At 43.5% G+C, this 20,361-nt stretch overlaps 1 protein-coding gene across 5 annotated transcripts in view; it reads right to left on the reverse strand.

Moving 5' to 3' along the window:
* The window catches only part of LOC120020164 (fizzy-related protein homolog), a 32,069-nt gene extending 11,956 nt beyond the window's left edge, over window positions 1-20,113 (reverse strand). Inside the window, exons 1-8 of one of the 5 annotated variants that reach the window (XM_038963645.1) lie at window positions 19,979-20,113; window positions 17,159-17,229; window positions 6,062-6,190; window positions 5,881-5,944; window positions 5,651-5,781; window positions 5,405-5,487; window positions 5,053-5,236; window positions 1,347-1,412 (exon numbers count right to left, since the gene is read on the reverse strand). In XM_038963645.1, the coding sequence (XP_038819573.1) occupies window positions 1,347-1,412; window positions 5,053-5,236; window positions 5,405-5,487; window positions 5,651-5,781; window positions 5,881-5,944; window positions 6,062-6,190; window positions 17,159-17,227 (726 nt within the window). In that variant the 5' untranslated portion in view covers window positions 17,228-17,229; window positions 19,979-20,113. Of the gene's footprint in view, window positions 1-1,346; window positions 1,413-5,052; window positions 5,237-5,404; window positions 5,488-5,650; window positions 5,782-5,880; window positions 5,945-6,061; window positions 8,462-17,134; window positions 17,230-19,978 lie in introns of those variants that run through there. The other 4 variants (XM_038963646.1, XM_038963647.1, XM_038963648.1 and 1 more) reach the window with 4 other exon arrangements.
* Between the last annotated feature and the right edge of the window lie 248 nt (window positions 20,114-20,361).

The raw sequence follows: 20,361 nt of genomic DNA on the forward strand, positions 1-20,361 counted from the left end.
CTCAGGTGCATCCTGTTTGCATTAATTATCCTTGAGATGGTTCTACAACTTGACTGGAGTCCCACAGTTGACAGTGCATGTCAGAGCAAAAACCAAGCCATGAGGTTGATGGAATTGTCTGTAGAGCTCCGAGACAGGATTGTGTCGAGGCACACACAACACATTTCTGCCGTATTTGAAGGCCCCCACGAACACAGTGGCCTCCATCATTCTTAAATGGAGTAAGTTTGGAACACCAAGACTCTTCCTAGAGCTGGCCGCCCAGTCAAACTAAGCAAATCGTGGGAGAAGAGCCTTGGTCAGGGAGGTAACCAAGAACCCGACGGTCACTCTGACAGAGCTCCAGAGTTCCTCTGTGGAGATGGGAGAACCTTCCAGATGTACAACCACCTCTGCAGCACTCCATCAAGCAGGCCTTTATGGTAGTGGCCAGACGGACACCCCTCCTCAGTAAAAAGGCACATGACAGGTCACTTGGAGTTGCCAAAAGGCACCTAAAGACACTCAGACCATGAGAAACAAGATTATCTGGTCTGAATGGCAAGTGTCACATCTGGAAGAAACCTGGCACCATGCCTACGGTGAAGCACGGTGGTGGCAGCGTCATGCTGTGGGGATATTTTCCAGTGGCAGGGACTGGGAGACTAGTCAGGATCGATGGAAAGATGAACAGAGCAAAGTAGAGAGATCCTTGATGAAAACCTGATCCAGAGTGCTTAGGACCTCAGCCTGGGGCGAAGGTTCACCTTCCAACAGGACAATGACCCTAAGCACATAGCCAAGACACTGCAGGACTGGCTTCGGGACAAGTCTCTGAATGTCCTTGAGTGACCCAGCCACAGCCAAGACTTGAACCCGATCGAACATCTCTAGAGAGACCTGAAAATAGCTGTGCCGCAACGCTCCTCATCCAACCTGACAGAGCTTGAGAGGATCTGCAGAGAAGAATGGGAGAAACTCCCCAAATACAGGTGTGCCAAGCTTGTAGCGTCATACCAAAGAAGAATTGAGGCTGTAATCGCTGCCAAAGGCACTTCAACAAAGTACTGAGTAAAGAGTGTGAATACTTATGCAAAATGTGATATTTACATTTTTTTTTTTTTAACTCATTTGCAAACATATATACAAACCTGTTTTTGCTTTGTCATTATGGGGTATTATGTGTAGATTGATGAGGGAAAAAAACGATTTAATCCATTTTAGAATATGGCTGTAACTACTTTCCGAATGCACTGAAAATGCATCATAATGCAGAAGTCTCAATGTCCCAACTCTATAAATACAGTACATGGCTCTGATAAGGGGTATACATGAGAACATATCAGAGGTAAAGTAGACAGACGCACCCTCTCTGACCAGCCCACTGACGTGACAGAGTCCCCCTCCACTGACAGGTCACACAGACGCGTCACCTGGAGACCAAAAGACATAATTGATATATTGTCAATTACCAACTTATATCACATGAAAGAGCTTACAAAAGGCCTTTGAGATAAATGGAAACATCAAATAGTAGGCCGTTTCTCACGATGAGAAGGTGGTCACTGATTTCAGTGTATCAAAGAGTAACTTACATTATTTTTTTATTTATTGTTGCTGAAAACCAGATGTTCCGGCATAGTTATAGTGAAACATGTCAACTCTGATCTTCATTTTGACAGTTTGTTACAAAAGTGACATATTATGGTCTTTTAATAGTAAATCTAGCCAGGATTTCATCATACATGTCAAGCGGTGAAGTTTCAGCTCTGTCTGTCCGTGGCCTCTCTTCCTCAGTGCGCACTGTCACTGTGTCCGTTTCCATCTTGTCCAGCTGTGTCTAACATTTCACGTAAACCCTGTTTCTTGTCTGCATCGAAGTAGCGGTCCTTGTACCTATCATCGAGCATGGTGGCGACAAAGTAAAGAGACAGAGAGAATGCCACCAAATCGCTTGTTCACAGCCTCAAGTACTTTTGTAAGTTAACCCCACGGTCTGTGTCGGCAGTTTTGTTGAGCAGGCGTTTCAATGACATGACAGAGGGTAGCACGTCTGCTGCAGATGCAATTGAGCTTATTTCTTTAGTCAGTTGTTCGAATGGAGCGTGTTCATGTTTCCAAGTTTCAAACATGTTCTCAAATGCCATTGAAATGGCAGCAGCGGATTGAGAACCAGCACATTCTTGAGCATGCAATAAATACATCTTTCCTCAGTATGAAATCCTCGTTTACCCACTGTGCTGTCAGACTCCATGCTCATGGGGCTGACATCGCTGGTCCAAATGTCAGCTGTGAAGCTAACAGCAGTGATGCTCATGGATGTGAATTTCAACAATACTGTGTAACTCTGGTAGGGCAACATCTGAAAAATAGTGTGTACCAGGGCTCGACCAGTCAGAGAAAGCCAACATCATCCACAACAGAGGACGGTTGATTGTCAAGGGCAATGAATTCCATTATCTTGGCGTTAATGGAGTTCGCCTTTGAGTTGTCTCGCTGAAATGTTCTTACTCTTTTAAAGGACAGCTCGACTTGAACTTGTTTAGTTGTGTGCGCTGAGAATTTCTCTGCTTTTGTTCTGTGTAGCGCTGTATTTTTCGTGGAGTCGTTACATCATCTACTTACGTTATATAGGTATGCACGTCAGCTTTGACATTGGATTTGCGCGTCGGTGTTAAACTAGACATCGGGCCGATGTTGGCATTTTTAGCAAATATCGGCCTATTCCGAAATGCTCACCGATATATCGTACATCCCTACAAGTAAGTGAAAGAAATAGGTGGATTATGTTTTCATATGGGTGCATCTCTAATCTGAACTAAAAGGACTATTGCCCCGTAGCACTCAGTTCTGTCATCATGAAGTGCTTTGAGAGACTAGCCAAGGATCATATTACCTCTACCTTACCTGACACCCTTGACCCACTTCAATTTGCTTACCGCCCCATTAGATCCACAGACGATGCAATCCTACACTGCCCTATCCCATCTGGACAAGAGGTACACCTATGTAAGAATGCTGTTCATTGACTATAGCTCAACATTCAATGCCATAGTACTCTCCAAGCTCATCATTAAGCTTGAGGCCGTGGGTCTGAACCCCGCCCTGTGCAACTGGGTCCTGGACTTCCTGACGGTGGAGAAGGTAGGAAAAAACACCTTCACTTTGCTGATACTCAACACCAGGATACATGCTCAGCCCCCTACTGTACCCCCTATTCGCCCATGACTGCGTTGCCATGCACGCCTCCAACTCAAATCATCAAGTTTGCAGACAGCCGTAGTAGGCCTGATTACCAACAATGACGAGACAGCCTACAGGGAGGAGGTGAGGGCCCGCGAGTGTGGTGCCAGGAAAATAACCTCTCACCCAACGTCAACATAACAAAGGAGTTGATCGCGGACTTCAGGAAACAACAGAGGGAGCACCCCCCTATCCACATCGACGGGACCGCAGTGGAGAAGGTGGAAAGCTTTAAGTTCCTCGGCGTACACATCACTGACAAACTGAAATGGTCCACCCACACAGAGAGTGTGGTGAAGACGCAACAGAGCCTCTTCAACCTCAAGAGGCTGAAGAAATTTGACTTGGCACCTAAAACCCCGACAAACTTTTACAGATGCACAATCGAGAGCATCCTGTCGGGCCGCATCACCGCCTGGTCCGGAAACTGCACCGCCCGCAAGTGCAGGGCTCTACCTGCCCTCCAGGACACCTACAGCACCCGATGTCACAGGACAGCAAAAAATATCATCAAGGACAACCACCACCCGAGCCACTACCTGTTCAACCTGCTATCATCCAGAAGGCGAGGTCAGTACAGGTGCATCAAAGCTGGGACTGAGAAACTGAAAAACAGCTTATATCTAATGGCCATCAGACTTTTAAATACTGTTAAATAGCCATTACTAGCACATTAGAGGCTGCTGCCCTATATACATAGACTTGGAATCACTGGCCACTTTAATAAATGGAACGCCACTCACTTTAATAACGTTTACATATTTTGCATTACTTATCTCATATATACACTGCTCAAAAAAATAAAGGGAACACTTAAACAACACAATGTAACTCCAAGTCAATCACACTTCTGTGAAATCAAACTGTCCACTTAGGAAGCAACACTGATTGACAATAAATTTCACATGCTGTTGTGCAAATGGAATAGACAAAAGGTGGAAATTATAGGCAATTAGCAAGACACCCCAAATAAAGGAGTGGTTCTGCAGGTGGTGACCACAGACCACTTCTCAGTTCCTATGCTTCCTGGCTGATGTTTTGGTCACTTTTGAATGTTGGCGGTGCTTTCACTCTAGTGGTAGCATGAGACGGAGTCTACAACGCACACAAGTGGCTCAGGTAGTGCAGCTCATCCAGGATGGCACATCAATGCGAGCTGTGGCAAGAAGGTTTGCTGTGTCTGTCAGCGTAGTGTCCAGAGCATGGAGGCGCTACCAGGAGACAGGCCAGTACATCAGGAGACGTGGAGGAGGCCGTAGGAGGGCAACAACCCAGCAGCAGGACCGCTACCTCCGCCTTTGTGCAAGGAGCACTGCCAGAGCCCTGCAAAATGACCTCCAGCAGGCCACAAATGTGCATGTGTCTGCTCAAACGGTCAGAGCATACCTGTAAGAGGGGGTCGCCCTGGTAGTAATTCTAGGTTTTTACACAGTACCTAAGACAAATATGTGAGTTAATTTGACCATTGGAAAAAGAGCTACTGCGTAATAATGCAATACGGGATGGATTGAATTGAGCCCCTCATGTTAATTTAAGGTGATGATCGCACTTCTTCCCAACACAATATGCAATAAAGATTATTTTTGCACCCCATGGGGGAATAGATGTCAGGAACTCGCCACCTTACTTACCACTGTGAGCCAACTGCCCAAAGCCCTATTTACTTGCCATGCACATTCATTTCATCAGATTAATATTCATGAGCAATTCCCCACACCCACATCTTCTCACCTGAATGCATTTTTTTTTTTTTAATTAGAAGGGGTTGGGCAAAGGCTGAAATTTGGGTTGAGAGTTACCCTTTAACACAAACACCCCCCACACCCCCACCTGGCTGGTGCAGGCGCTCCACAGGTAGACACAGGTTCCCAGGCCGACACTGAGGACGTTGAGCGAGGACCAGTCCACCAGGTTGAGGTAGAAGTCATCCTGCAGCTCCGGAGCATCCAGCACCTTGAAGGGGATCTTAGAGATCTTACGTGTGGGTTTCCTAGGCGACCGTAACAGCTTCTGACTAGGAGGGAGACAAGGAGGGCTGGATTGCTCATTCAATGTGAAACAGAAGAGACTCTTCTTCACCAAGAGTAATATCATTAGAATGGAATGAGAGGGTGAGGAGAAATAAAACATCACTGTTGGCCATATAATATCAAATGTATGAGAAGGTGAAGGTGGTGGTTACCTGTTGCTGCTAACAGGAGACAGGGAGTATGGAGAGACCGTGTTGCCATCCTCAGGGAGAGACCGTTTGACACAGACAGAATACTGTAAACCCACACAAGTGGCATATTCAGAATCAGAAGTTAACACGTTGTAGTACGACTAACAAATATTAAAAAGGTGGCTAGCTCCAGCATACAGTACACTAGTCCTGGTAGTTTTGAAAAAGACGCCATTGCCCCAGAATGTATAAGGGCCTACTACGGACACTAAAGAGGCTCCTCTTGGCAGGGGTGGAGGGCTGGAGGCGGCGATCCTCTGACTGGGGGTCCTGGACCTTCTCTATGCCTGCCCCCAGCAGCTCGTTCTTTAGCAGGGCAGAGTACGCCAGGCCGTCTGCTAAAGGAGAAATAGTGGAGGACCGAGGGGGTGAGCAGACATGCATGAGCAGCACAGATTAAGTGCCGTAGGAGACTTTAAAGGAGTCAAGAGGGTTACCTTTGCTAGTGTCTGTTGTGCCATCCTTTGTCTTCCTGTTCTGATTGTGGGACTTCTCATTCTCCTACACAACATCAACACAGTGATTACATGTGCTGAAACCCAGAAAGTGATACAATCAACACAGATGTAAAACTTAGGGCAGAAGACAAAATCCCAGGGTGCATTGCAGGGGTCTCACGTTGATGCGGTGGAAGTTGACGCTCCAGTTGGCGCCGGCGCGGGAGGGGATGAAGCGGTCGCCATGTTTGCTTGGTGACGACAGAGGGGAGTTGGTGGGTGTCAGCGCTCGCATTGCATCTATGGCCTTCTTTACAGGGGGAAAGAGCGAAGGATACAGTGTAAGAGGGGGAATCGTCATAAGAGGACACTATTTTTTAAGCCAATTTCCTGCAAATCTACACGTTTCTCCATGGAGTGGAGCTAAAATGTTTGCAGTTTTAAAGCTAGGGCATTATACAAATCTGTTTTATTTTGAGTAGATACCACAAACTTCCAGTCATTGCGCTAATGCTAGTTAGCACCGGCTCGCAAAAACTACCAACTTCCTTCATACAGGACAGACATACAAATGGTATTCACGACCTCATCTGCCTCTAGGGAAATAGATTGCCAAAATCCAGAAGTATTCCTTTAAAACACATTAGGAGACCACTTGAGTTGTGCGAAAAACCTAAAGAAACTTAGAATTTTGGGTGTAGCTATTCTTTAATGCAGGTGCACACCATGCTGTTGTTTAGTTTAGCTAGCAGTGTTTCTGTAGCACTCATGTGATTGCAGTGTGCCAAACAAATGGCCACTTGATTGATACAAATAATCATGATGTCATTATGCCAGGTAGGCATAGGCTACTTTGTGGTTAACATTTAAAATCAATAAGGTTTTTGGGAAAACCTTTCCATTACCAGCATACGGTTATCATTAGCATGATAGCAAACGGCTGCACAATGTACACACTCTAGACATACGCGCGCACCCCACTAGAGGCCGACCGATTTATTGGTTGGACTTTTATGAATGTATTTGTATCGCCAAATAATTAATAGGGCACTCTTTACATGGCTATAAACCCACCTTGCCATGGCGCGATACAGCAAGACTGGACACGATCACCCAACGCAACTACACTTGTCGGGGAGGACAGTGAATTACTAACTGTTACTGCTTCTACGTTGAGTGCTTCGTAGATAGAAGCTTGGCAGCTCAATAAAGTGCCAGAAATGCACACTGGCCATATACTGTTACATTAAGTGTCATGGTATGGTTTTGGGTGTCGTAAAAAACAATTGATGCTGTGCCCAAATGTAAAGCCGTGCTAAGAACGTTCAACTTTGGTGATGTTAACGTTGCAGCCCTTTAGTGAAGCCGGAAAAATCTGGTGTTTTATATTTGCTCTTTGCAAAGGTTATTCCTCAAGCTCTGTCATTCAAATGTTTATATAGACACACACAAAAACAGCAGGTTACAAAATAGCGCTTCATGGCTACTTTTTGATGTATGGGTTGTCATTTGTCAGGGACTGGTCCAAATTCACGTTTCGTCACCCCCATCTTGCCAGCAGTGTGAGAGTAGTGGACACCGTTCACTGAGGGTAGTGTTAACAGGAATCCTTGGGACGTCCCTATGCTAAACCCTAACCTAAATCATAAACCTTACCATTTTAAAAAGTTAAACTTCAAAGATCCCGCATAGAAAATACCATTCACTGAGGCAACGCCTTGGGCGAGAGGCAGCGCTATTCCAGCTGCAAATGTTGTGATTGATGTTTTTCCTTTCCAGTGACTACTACCAGAATTCAGTGGCTACAGCCCTACAATTTACGAAAATATAGCTAAGTACCAATACATTGAAAATGTGTTCCATGTCATTGTTTTCCAGCTGGCTAGTATAAGTCAGCTCAGTCTTCAGAGAATAATTATTTGCTGGAATCTGTGTGCAGTATATCCTCCTTTCAATAGAGTAAGTTTATCTATTTAAAAAAATATATTGTCTTTCTGGTGCTACTAAATTGTATGTGGTGCTTACATTAATGTCCTTTCCTCAAATTTAAGAGATCAGCTTTGAGTATCTTTGTTAGTGCTGTTTTAAGCACAATCATTTCATGATATTTTTTGGGTCCAGCTATAATAAAAATATCAGCAGATACTGTATAAGTCAGTGAAACCCATATCGGTGGGGGTTTACATAACACAGAGATGGGCATTCCTGTGCCGTTTCAGAAAGTGGCAGAAAATACAAATTACTGAAGCATTTTGTTCCCACATTATGATTAACTTGGGCAAATTAAGTTATTTTCTAATAAGTATAATACATTTTTAATTCTATTTTAATGCCTGTATTCCGTCCACGTTTTCTGCAAAACGCTGATTTTATAGTGCCCTATATAGCAAATACTGAGAGAAATTAAATTCCCATTCTACCATGACTAAAGCGGTGTTCCTTTGCTCAAAACATAAAATCAATACAGGTAAATTAAAAGAATTTCAAATTCTCCCTGACAAATGTATTTTGGTGATTGTCAGTTCAAAGATACACATATATACAAACTCATCAAAAAAAAGAAAGGTCCTCTCACTGTCAACTGCGTTTATTTTCAGCAAACTTAACATGTTTAAATAGCAGTGCATCTCCTCCTCATGGACTGCACCAGATTTGTCTGTTCCTGCTGTGAGATGTTACCCCACTCTTCCACCAAGGCACCTGCAAGTTCCCAGACATTTCTGGGGGGAATGGCCCAAGCCCTCACCCTCCGATCCAACAGGTCCCAGACGTGCTCAATGGGATTGAGATCCGGGCTCTTCGCTGGCCATGGCAGAACACTGACATTCCTGTCTTGCAGGAAATCACACACAGAACGAGCAGTATGGCTGGTGGCATTGTCATGCTGGAGGGTCATGTCAGGATGAGCCTGCAGGAAGGGTACCACATGAGGGAGGAGGATGTCTTCCCTGTAATATACAGTGTTCAGATTGCCTGCAATGACAACAAGCTCAGTCCGATGATGCACTTTTTGCCAGTCCTGTCTGGTCCAGCGACGGTGGGTTTGTGCCCGACGTTGTTGCCGGTGATGTCTGGTGAGGACCGGCCTACAAGCCCTCAGTCCAGCCTCTCGCAGACAGTCTGAGCACTGATGGAGGGATTGTGCGTTCCTGGTGTAACTCGGGCAGTTGTTGTTGCCATCCTGTTCCGCAGGTGTGATGTTCGGATGTACCAATCCTGTGCAGGTGTAGTTACACGCGGTCTGCCACTGCGAGGACGATCAGCTGTCCGTCCTGTCTCCGTAGCGCTGTCTTAGGCGTTTCACAGTACGGACATTGCAATTTATTTCCCTAGCCACATCTGCAGTCCTCATGCCTCCTTGCAGCATGACTAAGGCACGTTCACGCAGATGAGCAGGGACCCTGGGCATCTTTCTTGTGGTGTTTTTCAGTCAGTAGAAAGGCCTCTTTAGTGTCCTAAGTTATCATAACTGGGACCTTAATTGCCTACCGTCTGTAAGCTGTTAGTGTCTTAACGACCGTTCCACAGGTGCATGTTCATTAATTGTTCATTGAACAAGCATGGGAAACAGTCTTTAAACCCTTTACAATGAAGATCTGTGAAGTTTGAAAGACAGGGTCCTGAAAAAGGGACGTTTCTTTTTCTGCTGAGCACACACACAAAACACAGTGCCTTCGGAAAGTAATCATATCACTTGACATTTTCCCACATTGTTAGGCCTCATTCTAAAATTGTTTTGTATTTTTTTTATCCCCTCATTCTAAAATAGATTATTTTATTTTTTTATCCCCTCAATCTACACACATTACCCCATAATGAAAAAACAAAAACATGTTGACTTTTTTGCTAATCTATTAAAAATAAACTGAAATATCTAATTTGCATAAGTATTCAGACCTTTACTCAGTACTTTGTTGAAGCACCTTTTGCAGCAATTACAGCATCAAGTATTCTTGGGTATGACACTACAAGCTTGGCACACCTGTATTTGGGGAGTTTCTCTTATTCTTCTCTGCAGATCCTCACAGGCTCTGTCAGGTTGGATGTGGAGCGTTGTTGACACAGCTATTTTAAGGTCTCCCCAGAGACCTTCGATCAGGTTCAAGTCCAGGCTCTGGGTCACTGAAGGACATTGAGACTTTTCCCAAAGCCACTCTTAAGTTGTCTTGGCTGTGTGCTTAGGGACGTTGTCCTGTTGGAAGGTGAACCGTCGCTCAAGTCTAAGGTCCTGAGCACTCTGGATCAGGTTATCATCAAGGATCTCTCTGTACTTTGCTCCGTTCATCTTTCCAGTGATCCTGACAAGTGTCCCAGTACCTGCATCTGAAAAACATCCCCACAGCATGATGCTGCCACCACCATGCTTCACTGTAGAGATGGTGCCAGATTTCCTTCAGAAGTGACACTTGGCATTCAGGCCAGAGTTCAATCTTGGTTTCATCAGACCAGAGAATCTTGTCTGTAGGTGCCTTTTGGCAAACTCCAAGCGGGCTGTCATGAGCCTTTTACTGAGGTGTGGCTTCTGTCTGGTCACTACCATAAAGGCCTGATTAGTGGAGTGCTGCAGAGATGGTTGTCCTTCTTGAAGGTTCTCCCATCTCCGCAGAGGAACTCTAGAGCTCTGTCAGAGTGACAATCGGGTTCTTGGTCACCTCCCTGACCAAGGCCCTTCTCTCCAGATTGCTCAGTTTGGCCGGGCGGCCAGCTCTCGGAAGAGTCTTGGTGATTGCAAACTTCTTCCATTTAAGAATGGAGGCCACTGTGTTTTTGGGGACCTTCAATGCTGCAGACATTTTTTGGGAACCTTCCCCAGATCTGTGCCGACACAATCCTGTCTTGGAGCACTACGGACAATTCCTTTGACATCGTGGATTAGTTTTTGCTCTGACATGCACGGTCAACCATGGGACCTTATATACAGTACCAGTCATAATTTTGGACACACCTACTCATTAACGTGTTTTTCCTTAATTGTTACTGTTTTCTAATTGTAGAACAATAGTGAAGACATCAAAACTATGAAATAACACATATGGAATCATGTCTGATAAAAAAAAAGTGTTTCAACAAATCAAAAGATATTTTAGATTCTTCAAAGTAGCCACCTTTTGCCTTGATGACAGCTTTGCAAACTCTTGGCAGCCTCAACCAGATTCATGAGGTAGTCACCTGGAATGCATTTCAATTAACAGGTGTGCCTTGTTAAAAGTTAATTTGTGGAATTGATTTCCTTAATGCATTTGAGCCAATAAGTTGTGTTGTGACAAGGTAGTGGTAGTATACAGAAGATGGTCTTTTACCAAATAGGGCTAAGTCCAAATTATGGCAAGAACAGCACAAACAACCAAAAAGAAACAGTCCATCATTACTTTAAGACATGAAAGTCAATCTATGCAGAGAATTAAGAACTTTGAAATGTTCTTCAAATGCGGTCTCAAAAACAATCAAGAGCTATGACGAAACTGGCTCTCATGAGGACCACCACAGGAAAGGAAGACAGAGGGTTACCTCTTTGAACATATCCTCTGCAGCAGAGTTAACAGCCTAAGAAATTGCAGCCCAAATAAATGCTAGAGTTCAAGTAACAGACACCTCAACATCAACTGTTCAGAAGAGACTGCGTGAATCAGGCCTTCATGGTTGAATTGCTGCAAAGAAGCCTCTACTACAGGACACCAATAAGAAGAGACTTGCTTGTGCCAATAAACATGAGCAATGGGCATTAAACCAGTGGACAGTTGTCCTTTGGTCTGATGAGTCCAAATTTGAGATGTTTGGTTCAAACCGTCTTTGTGCGATGCAGACTAGGTGAACAGATAATCTGCATGTGTGGTTCCCACCGTGAAGCATGGAGGAGTTGTGGGGGTGCTTTGCAGGTGATCCATCTGTGATTTATTTAGAATTCAAGGCACACTTAACCAGCATGGCTACCACAGCATTCTGCAGCGATACGCCATCCCATCTGTCTTGCGCTTAGTGGGACTATCATTTGTTTTTCAACAGGACAATGACCCAACAGACCACCAGGCTGTGTAAGGGCTATTTGACCAAGGAGGAGAGTGATGGAGTGCTGCATCAGATGACCTGGCCTCCACAATCCCCCGACCTCAACCCAATTGAGATGGTTTGGGATGAGTTGGACCACAGGGTGAAGGTAAAGCAGCCAACAAGTGCTCAGCATATGTGGGAACTCCTTCAAGACTGTTGGAAAAGCATTCCAGCTGAAGCTGGTTGAGATAATTCCAAGAATGTGCAAAGCTAACATCAAGGCAAAGGGTGGCTACTTTGAAGAATACACTTTTTTGTTTAGAACATGATTTCATAGTTCTGTCTTCACTATTATTCTACAATGTAGAAAATAGTCAAAATAACAAAAAACCCTTGAATGAGTAGGTATCTCTAAACTTTTGACTGGTACTGTAGGTGGCCCAAAACAAAGCGTAGGTGGCCTGCATAAGGAATTCAATGGCAGATTGAATGTTCAATAGAAATACGATTGAAAGAAATACATGTAGCCTAAGGTCTATTTTTAATGGGTTTCCACAGGAAGAGGGGAGGGGTAAAACGTGTTATTAAGTAAACAGAAGAGGTCAATCATAGGTGATTTTAATTTAGATAAAACACCAGGGGACCTGAATAAAATAGACTATTTTAATAAAACCTTAGCTTTTAGACCACACACTGTGTTAAATAGCAAAGCCCTAGTTTCACACAGACACTCCCTTTAGTCTTCACAAAGCAGTTTTGTTATTATCCCGGTTAGGGAGGAGCCAGGATCAGACGATTGTCAGTGATCTGAGGAAATCCAGCCTTTGTTCAGTAGCTTTGAACTTCAAAACACTGACAGTGTGTTTTGCTTAGCCTAACATAATGTTCCATATACAGTTCTGCAAAACTAAATACACTAACAGGTTCTCGTACATGTCGGGGCAAGTATAGCCTACTCGTACTCCTGATCTACTATCAGGGGATTTGGATCTCGGGTGACGCAAATGACGGTACACTTTTCTGCCAACTAACATACCCTTGTTAACCAGGTTAAATTTGTGCAAAACACTAAAATGTCGTGGCCAACAGAAAACACTATGCATGCATACAAGGAACATACATTTTTCATTAACAGCTTAATAGGGCTGCAATCCCGTTAACGGGATCGATATGACAACAGCCAGTGAAAGTGCAGGGCGCCAAATTCAAACAGAAATCTCATAATTAAAAATCCTCAAGCATACAAGTATTTCACACCATTTTAAAGATACACTTATTGTTAATCCCACCACAGTGTCCGATTTCAAAAAGGCTTTACAGCGAAAGCACCACAAACGATTATGTTAGGTCACCGCAAAATCACAGAAAAACACAGAAATGGAGATAAAATGAATCACTAACCTCTGATGATCTTCATCAGATGATACTCATAGGACTTCATGTTACACAATACATATATGTTTTGTTCGATAAAGTTCATATTCATATCCAAAAACCTCAGTTTACATTGGCGCCATGTTCAGAAATTCTTCCAAAATATCCGTAGAAATTGCAGAGAGCCACATCAAATAACAGAAATACTCATCATAAACTTTGATGAAAGATACATGTTTTACATAGAATTAAATATAAACTTGTTCTTAATGCAACCGCTGTGTCAGATTTCAAAAAAGCTTTACGGCAAAAGCACAATATTCAATAATCTGAGAACAGCGTTCAGCCACAAAAGCAAGCCATACAGTTACCCGCCAAATTGTGGAGTCAACAAAAGTCAGAAATAGCATTATAAATCTTCACTTACCTTTGCTGATCTTCGTCGGAATGCACTCCCAGGACTCCCACAAGAAATGTTTGTTTTGTTCGCTTATGTCCAAATAGCTACTTTTGTTAGCGCGTTTGGTAAACAAATCCAAAGTCACGAAGCGCGTTCACTAAAAGCAGACGAAATGTCAAAAAGTTCCGTAAGAGTCAGTAGAAACATGTCAAACAATGTATTGAATCAATCTTTAGGATGTTTTTAACATAAATCTTCAATAATATTCCAACCGGAGAATTCCATTGTCTTCAGAAGTGCGATGGAACAGAGCTCGCTCTCACATGAACGCGCATGGTTAGTGCATGGTCAGGTCATGATATACCTTACTCATTCCCCTCTCCTTCGGCCCCACTTCACAGTAGAAGCATCAGACAAGGTTCTAAAGACTGTTAACATCTAGTGGAAGCCGTAGGAAGTGCAAACTGACCCATATCCCACTGTGTATTCGATAGGCGATGAGTTGAAAACCTACAAACCTGAGATTTTCCACTTCCTTGTTGGATTTTCAGGTTTTTGCCTGCCATATGAGTTCTGTTATACTCACAGACATCATTCAAACATTTTTAGAAACTTCAGTTATTTCTATCCAATACTAATATGCATATATTAGCAACTGGGACTGAGGAGCAGGCAGTTTACTCTGGGCACCTTTTCATCCAAGCTACTCAATACTGCCCCTGCAGCCATAAGAAGTTAATGGAAACATGCAACAATAGCAAACCTATCATCTTAAAGTAAAAAGGCTATATACAGTGGGGCAAAAAAGTATTTAGTCAGCCACCAATTGTGCAAGTTCTCCCACTTAAAAAGATGAGAGAGGCCTGTAATTTTCATCATAGGTACACTTCAACTATGACAGACATAATGACAAAAAAAATCCAGAAAATCACATTGTATGATTTTTTATGAATCTATTTGCAAATTATGGTGGGAAAAAAGTATTTGGTCACCTACAAACAAGCAAGATTTCTGGCTCTCACAGACCTGTAACAACTTCTTTAAGAGGCTCCTCTGTCCTCCACTCGTTACCTGTATTAATGGCACCTGTTTGAACTTGTTATCAGTATAAAAGACACCTGTCCACAACCTCAAACAGTCACACTCCAAACTCCACTATGGCCAAGACCAAAGAGCTGTCAAAGGACACCAGAAACAAAATTGTAGACCTGCGCCAGGCTGGGAAGACTGAATCTGCAATAGGTAAGCAGCTTGGTTTGAAGAAATCAACTGTGGGAGCAATTATTAGGAAATGGAAGACATACAAGACCACTGATAATCTCCCTCGATCTGGGGCTCCACGCAAGATCTCACCCCGTGGGGTCAAAATGATCACAAGAACGGTGAGCAAAAATCCCAGAACCACACGGGGGGACCTAGTGAATGACCTGCAGAGAGCTGGGACCAAAGTAACAAAGCCTACCATCAGTAACACACTATGCCGCCAGGGACTCAAATCCTGCAGTGCCAGACGTGTCCCCCTGCTTAAGCCAGTACATGTCCAGGCCCGTCTGAAGTTTGCTAGAGAGCATTTGGATGATCCAGAAGACGATTGGGAGAATGTCATATGGTCAGATGAAACCAAAATAGAACTTTTTGGTAAAAACTCAACTCGTCGTGTTTGGAGGACAAAGAATGCTGAGTTGCATCCAAAGAACACCATACCTACTGTGAAGCATGGGGGTGGAAACATCATGCTTTGGGGCTGTTTTTCTGCAAAGGGACCAGGACGACTGATCCGTGTAAAGGACAGAATGAATGGGGCCATGTATCGTGAGATTTTGAGTGAAAACCTCCTTCCATCAGCAAGGGCATTGAAGATGAAACGTGGCTGGGTCTTTCAGCATGACAATGATCCCAAACACACCGCCCGGGCAACAAAGGAGTGGCTTCGTAAGAAGCATTTCAAGGTCCTGGAGTGGCCTAGCCAGTCTCCAGATCTCAACCCCATAGAAAATCTTTGGAGGGAGTTGAAAGTCTGTGTTGCCCAGCAACAGCCCCAAAACATCACTGCTCTAGAGGAGATCTGCATGGAGGAATGGGACAAAATACCAGCAACAGTGTGTGAAAACCTTGTGAAGACTTACAGAAAACGTTTGACCTCTGTCATTGCCAACAAAGGGTATATAACAAAGTATTGAGATAAACTTTTGTTATTGACCAAATACTTATTTTCCACCATAATTTGCAAATAAATTCATAAAAAAAATCATACAATGTGATTTTCTGGATTTTTCCCCCTCATTTTGTCTGTCATAGTTGAAGTGTACCTATGATGAAAATTACAGGCCTCTCTCATCTTTTTAAGTGGGAGAACTTGCACAATTGGTGGCTGACTAAATACTTTTTTGCCCCACTGTATATGTATATATATATATATATATATATATATATATATATATATATATATAACCTATTATTGAACACGCAACTCCTGTAATGACGCAGGCAATTAAAACATAATTTAACATTTCCCAAAATGCAATTAGTTGGAAAACACAGTTTTAAACAGAGCACCTGATGGCGAGCAGTTCCATATGTGACTCATGAAAATCTCTGTTAAACTTAGAGAAGAGGGGAAATCTAACAGCAAAAACTAGCATGGGTTGCTAATATGACTAGGATTGTACCTTCGGCTTCTGGACAACTAAATAAAGTTTAAATGAAAACCAATAAAACAAAAGGAGAAATATTCTGGTTAACGGCCTTTATAAAATAATTTCCTCCATATTTCTATCGTTGGATTTTGGCTACCCTTACCAAAAAAAAGATAGCAGTTGTGAAACTGCAGTAAAAGTGCATTAACTGCAGTCGACGGTGTTATTTTGGATGCAGTTATACTCTCTAGTTACGCGCTGATAGCCTGTCTACCGTTGGTAAAGCCTATGCACTCGAATGGGAGGCGCGATTTAATTACAAGTTCATAAAAATAGCTCTTTAAATCGTGGCCATCAAAATATGTGCATTTAAAATTATTGGTGGCGCAATGACTGGGCTTACAAAAGCACGTTTCACTCCAGCAGCACATTTCTGATGAGCTGCTCTCGCTCTGTCTGACAGGTGATAGGCTATTCCGCTCCACAAACTAGGCTGTGTGATAAATGAGATACATGACAACTAACGAAAATACACACACGCGCCAATTTAATTCCACCACACTATGCAAATTAACCTGTAGACTGAAACGTTAAAATCACTAGTATCGCTGGATAGATTACCTTCACCCCATGTCCCATCAATTGAACTAAAACTCACTCTCCAAATCCCTGAACAGTCTGTGGTCAGCTAAGTGTGTTCCAAGCAATTCATACATGAATACATTTAGACACCATCTTGAGGTTTGAATTCTAAGATATTTGCAAGATGTAAACAAGGGAACATCATACCATCTCAATACAGAATGATATTGGACAACACAAGCCAATACAGAATAATAAACAGTACAGACAATACCTTTTAAAAAGTCAATCCACTTACAATAGGGCTGGCATTCTCGTTCTGGATGTTGATCTGCCTGAGCAGCCGACACTCATAGTCCTGGTCCATAGCTGTAAAGGAATAGGAAATTATATAGCATGGATTTACATTCACAAATATCATAGCTACACTACATGACCAAAAGTATGTGGACACCTGCTTGAACATCTCATTCCAAAATCATGGGCATTAATATGGAGTTGGTCACCCCTTTGCTGTCATATCAGCTACCACTCTTCTGGGAAGGCTTGCCACTAGATGTTGGAACATTGCTGCAGGTACTTGCTTCCAATCAACCACAAGAGCATTCCAATTCATCCCAAAGGTGTTTGATGGTTCAGGGCTCTGTGAAGGCCTGTCAAGTTCTTCCACACCATTTCTGTATGGACCTCGCTTTGTGCATGGAGCCATTGTCTTGCTGAAACAGGAAAGGGCCACAAAGTTGGAAGCAGAAAATTGTCTAGAATTTCATTGTATACTGTATCATTAAGATTTCCCTTCACTGGTACTAAGGGGCCTAGCCCGAACCATGATAAACAGCCCCAGACCAGTATTCCTCCTCCACCAAACTTAAGTTGGCACTATGCATTGGGGCAGGTAGCGTTCTCCAGGCATCCGCCAAATACAGACTCGTGCGTCGGACTGCCAGATGGTGAAGCGCGATGCATCACTCCAGAGTCCAACAGCTAAGAGCTTAAAATCAAATCAAATTTTCTTTGTCAGATGCGCCGAACAACAGGTGAAATGCTTACTTACAAGCCCTTAAGAAAATACCTATATATTAAAATAAAATGATATAAAAATAACAAATAATTAAAGAGCAGCAGTAAATAACAATAGCGGGGCTATATACACAGGGGTACCGGTACAGAGTCAATGTGCGGGTGCACCGGTGTCGAGGTAATATGTTCATGTAGGTAGAGTAATTAAAGTGACTAGGCATAGATAATAACAGAGTAGCAGCAGCGTAGAAGACGGGGGGGGGGGGGGGGGGGGGGGCAATGCAAATTGTCTGGGTAGCAATTTGACTAGCTGTTCAGGAGTATTATGGCTTGGGGGTAACAGCTGTTAAGAAGCCTCTTGGACCTAGACTTGGCACTTCGGTACCGCTTGCCGTACAGTAGCAGAGAGGACATTCCATGCCAAGGGTGGCTGGAGTCTGACAATTTTGTGGGCCTTCTGCTAACACCTCCTGGTACAGAGGTCACGGATGGCAGGAAGCTTACCCTCTGTAGTGACATGCGGTCGGAGGCCGAGCAGTTGCCATACCAGGCAGTGAGGCAACCCGTCAGGATGCTCTCGATGGTGCAGCTGTAAAACCTTTTGAGGATCTGAGGACCCATGCCAAATCTTTAGTCTCCTGAGGGGGAAAAGGTTTTGTCGCACCCTCTACTCAACGTTTTCCCAGCTGTACTAGCCTCCCTCCACAGCAACCATCTGAACCTGAACGATGCCTGGGCAGTGGTCACAGATAATGCCTCCTACTGCCTGAAGACATACAAGGAGGTTCTGAAAGGAGTGATGCCCAACAGTGTCCATGTTACCGGTCTCTGCCATGTCATCAATCTGGTGGGTGAGATCTGGCAGCACTACAAATACTTCTCTGAAGTTGCATCACTTGTGACCTGGATGAGATCTGTCTTCTTCAAGAAGCCTGCCAGAAAGCTGTTCTGGCATGGTAACCCACGCCAGAACAGAGGCAGTTTGGAACTCGGTAGTGAGTGTTGAAACCGAGGACAGACGATTTTTTAAACGCTACAGCCCTGGGCAGTCCTGTTCTGTGAGCTTGTGTGGCCTACCACTTCACAGCTGTCCGTTGTTGCTCCTAGACCTTTCCACTTCACAACAGCACGTACAGTTGACCGGAGCAGCTGTAACAGGGCAGAAATTTTACAAACTGACTTGTATGTAAAGGTGGCATCCTATGACGGTGCCACGTTGAAAGGCACAAATATCTTCAGTAAGGCCATTCTTCTGCCAATGTTTGTCTATGAGATTGCATGGCTGTGTGCTCAATTTTATACACCAATTTTATACACCTTGACAGGTGTATAAAATTGAGCAACAGGTGAGGCAGAAATAGCCAAATCCTCTCATTTGAAGGAGTGTCCACATACTTTTGTATATATAGTGTACTTGTCAGCTGCACATTATGCATATTCTAAGTGATACTGGGCTTTGCCTATTGATGTAGATTAATTCAATACTTAGTTCCAAAGCACTGTTTTGTTTTCTGTAAATTGTACCTAGCTATTCGGGTTGTTTTGTGCGGAGATTTGAGTAGCTGGCGCACTAATCTCGCTGGCTGTAATTAACTTATCCTCTGCAGCAGAGGTAACTTTGGGTCTTCCTTTCCTGTGGTGGTCCTCATGAAAGCCAGTTTCATCATAGAGCCATATGCAACTGCTTCTGTCGTGCATCTACAGAAAACTGTTGGCATTGCTTACTTATGTTGTTCTCTCTAAACTAAGCCCAAGGGTCTACGTTACAATTTTAATTGGCAGAAAACTAGTGTTAGATCTCTAGTTCAAGAATGCCGGATAGCACCTTGAACTAGCTAGCCATATTATAGTTCAAGACTTGAGCCAATATGAAAGCCACTTTCAAACACCGTCCAAAAATAAAATTATTCGACGACTCTAAAGCCACTGATTGTAGAAAGCTAACTACAATTAGCACGATAAAGCCATGCTAGTCATAAATCACATAGCTGTACCTTTCGCTGACCAGTAACGTTAGTACCGCGCTAACGTTAGCAACCTATCAATCTCCAAACGTTCGAACTTGTTTCTCACACAAACATTTTTCAAATTGACCTACCGTGCAGCGTGAAAGACTCAGTTATGAACTGAATCGGAGATTATTGTTTGTCTGGCGAGATTTATGTGGAGAAAAATGTATATTCTTTATTCTCCAGCCCAGACGGAGACTAATGTTTTCACCAACAAACGCTTGACTGGGATTCGCAAAGGAACATGGGAAATACGCGGTGACGTCACTTTTTTGAATCACACATTTTGCGTTGTCAAGGGAACACACAGGCAGAAGTGATTCTGACGAGTCATGGGTAACTGCATACATGATGGGGTGTGTCTGAAAGTGGGTGTGTCAACAGAAGTGGGAGGATCAACATAAGTAGGTGTAAAGAAAGGGAATCAGCTAATTGGGCAGATTTGATGCCACTCAAGACAGTTTTGCGTGGC

Source organism: Salvelinus namaycush, chromosome 25, assembly GCF_016432855.1.
Source record: "Salvelinus namaycush isolate Seneca chromosome 25, SaNama_1.0, whole genome shotgun sequence".
Taxonomy (NCBI): domain Eukaryota; kingdom Metazoa; phylum Chordata; class Actinopteri; order Salmoniformes; family Salmonidae; genus Salvelinus; species Salvelinus namaycush.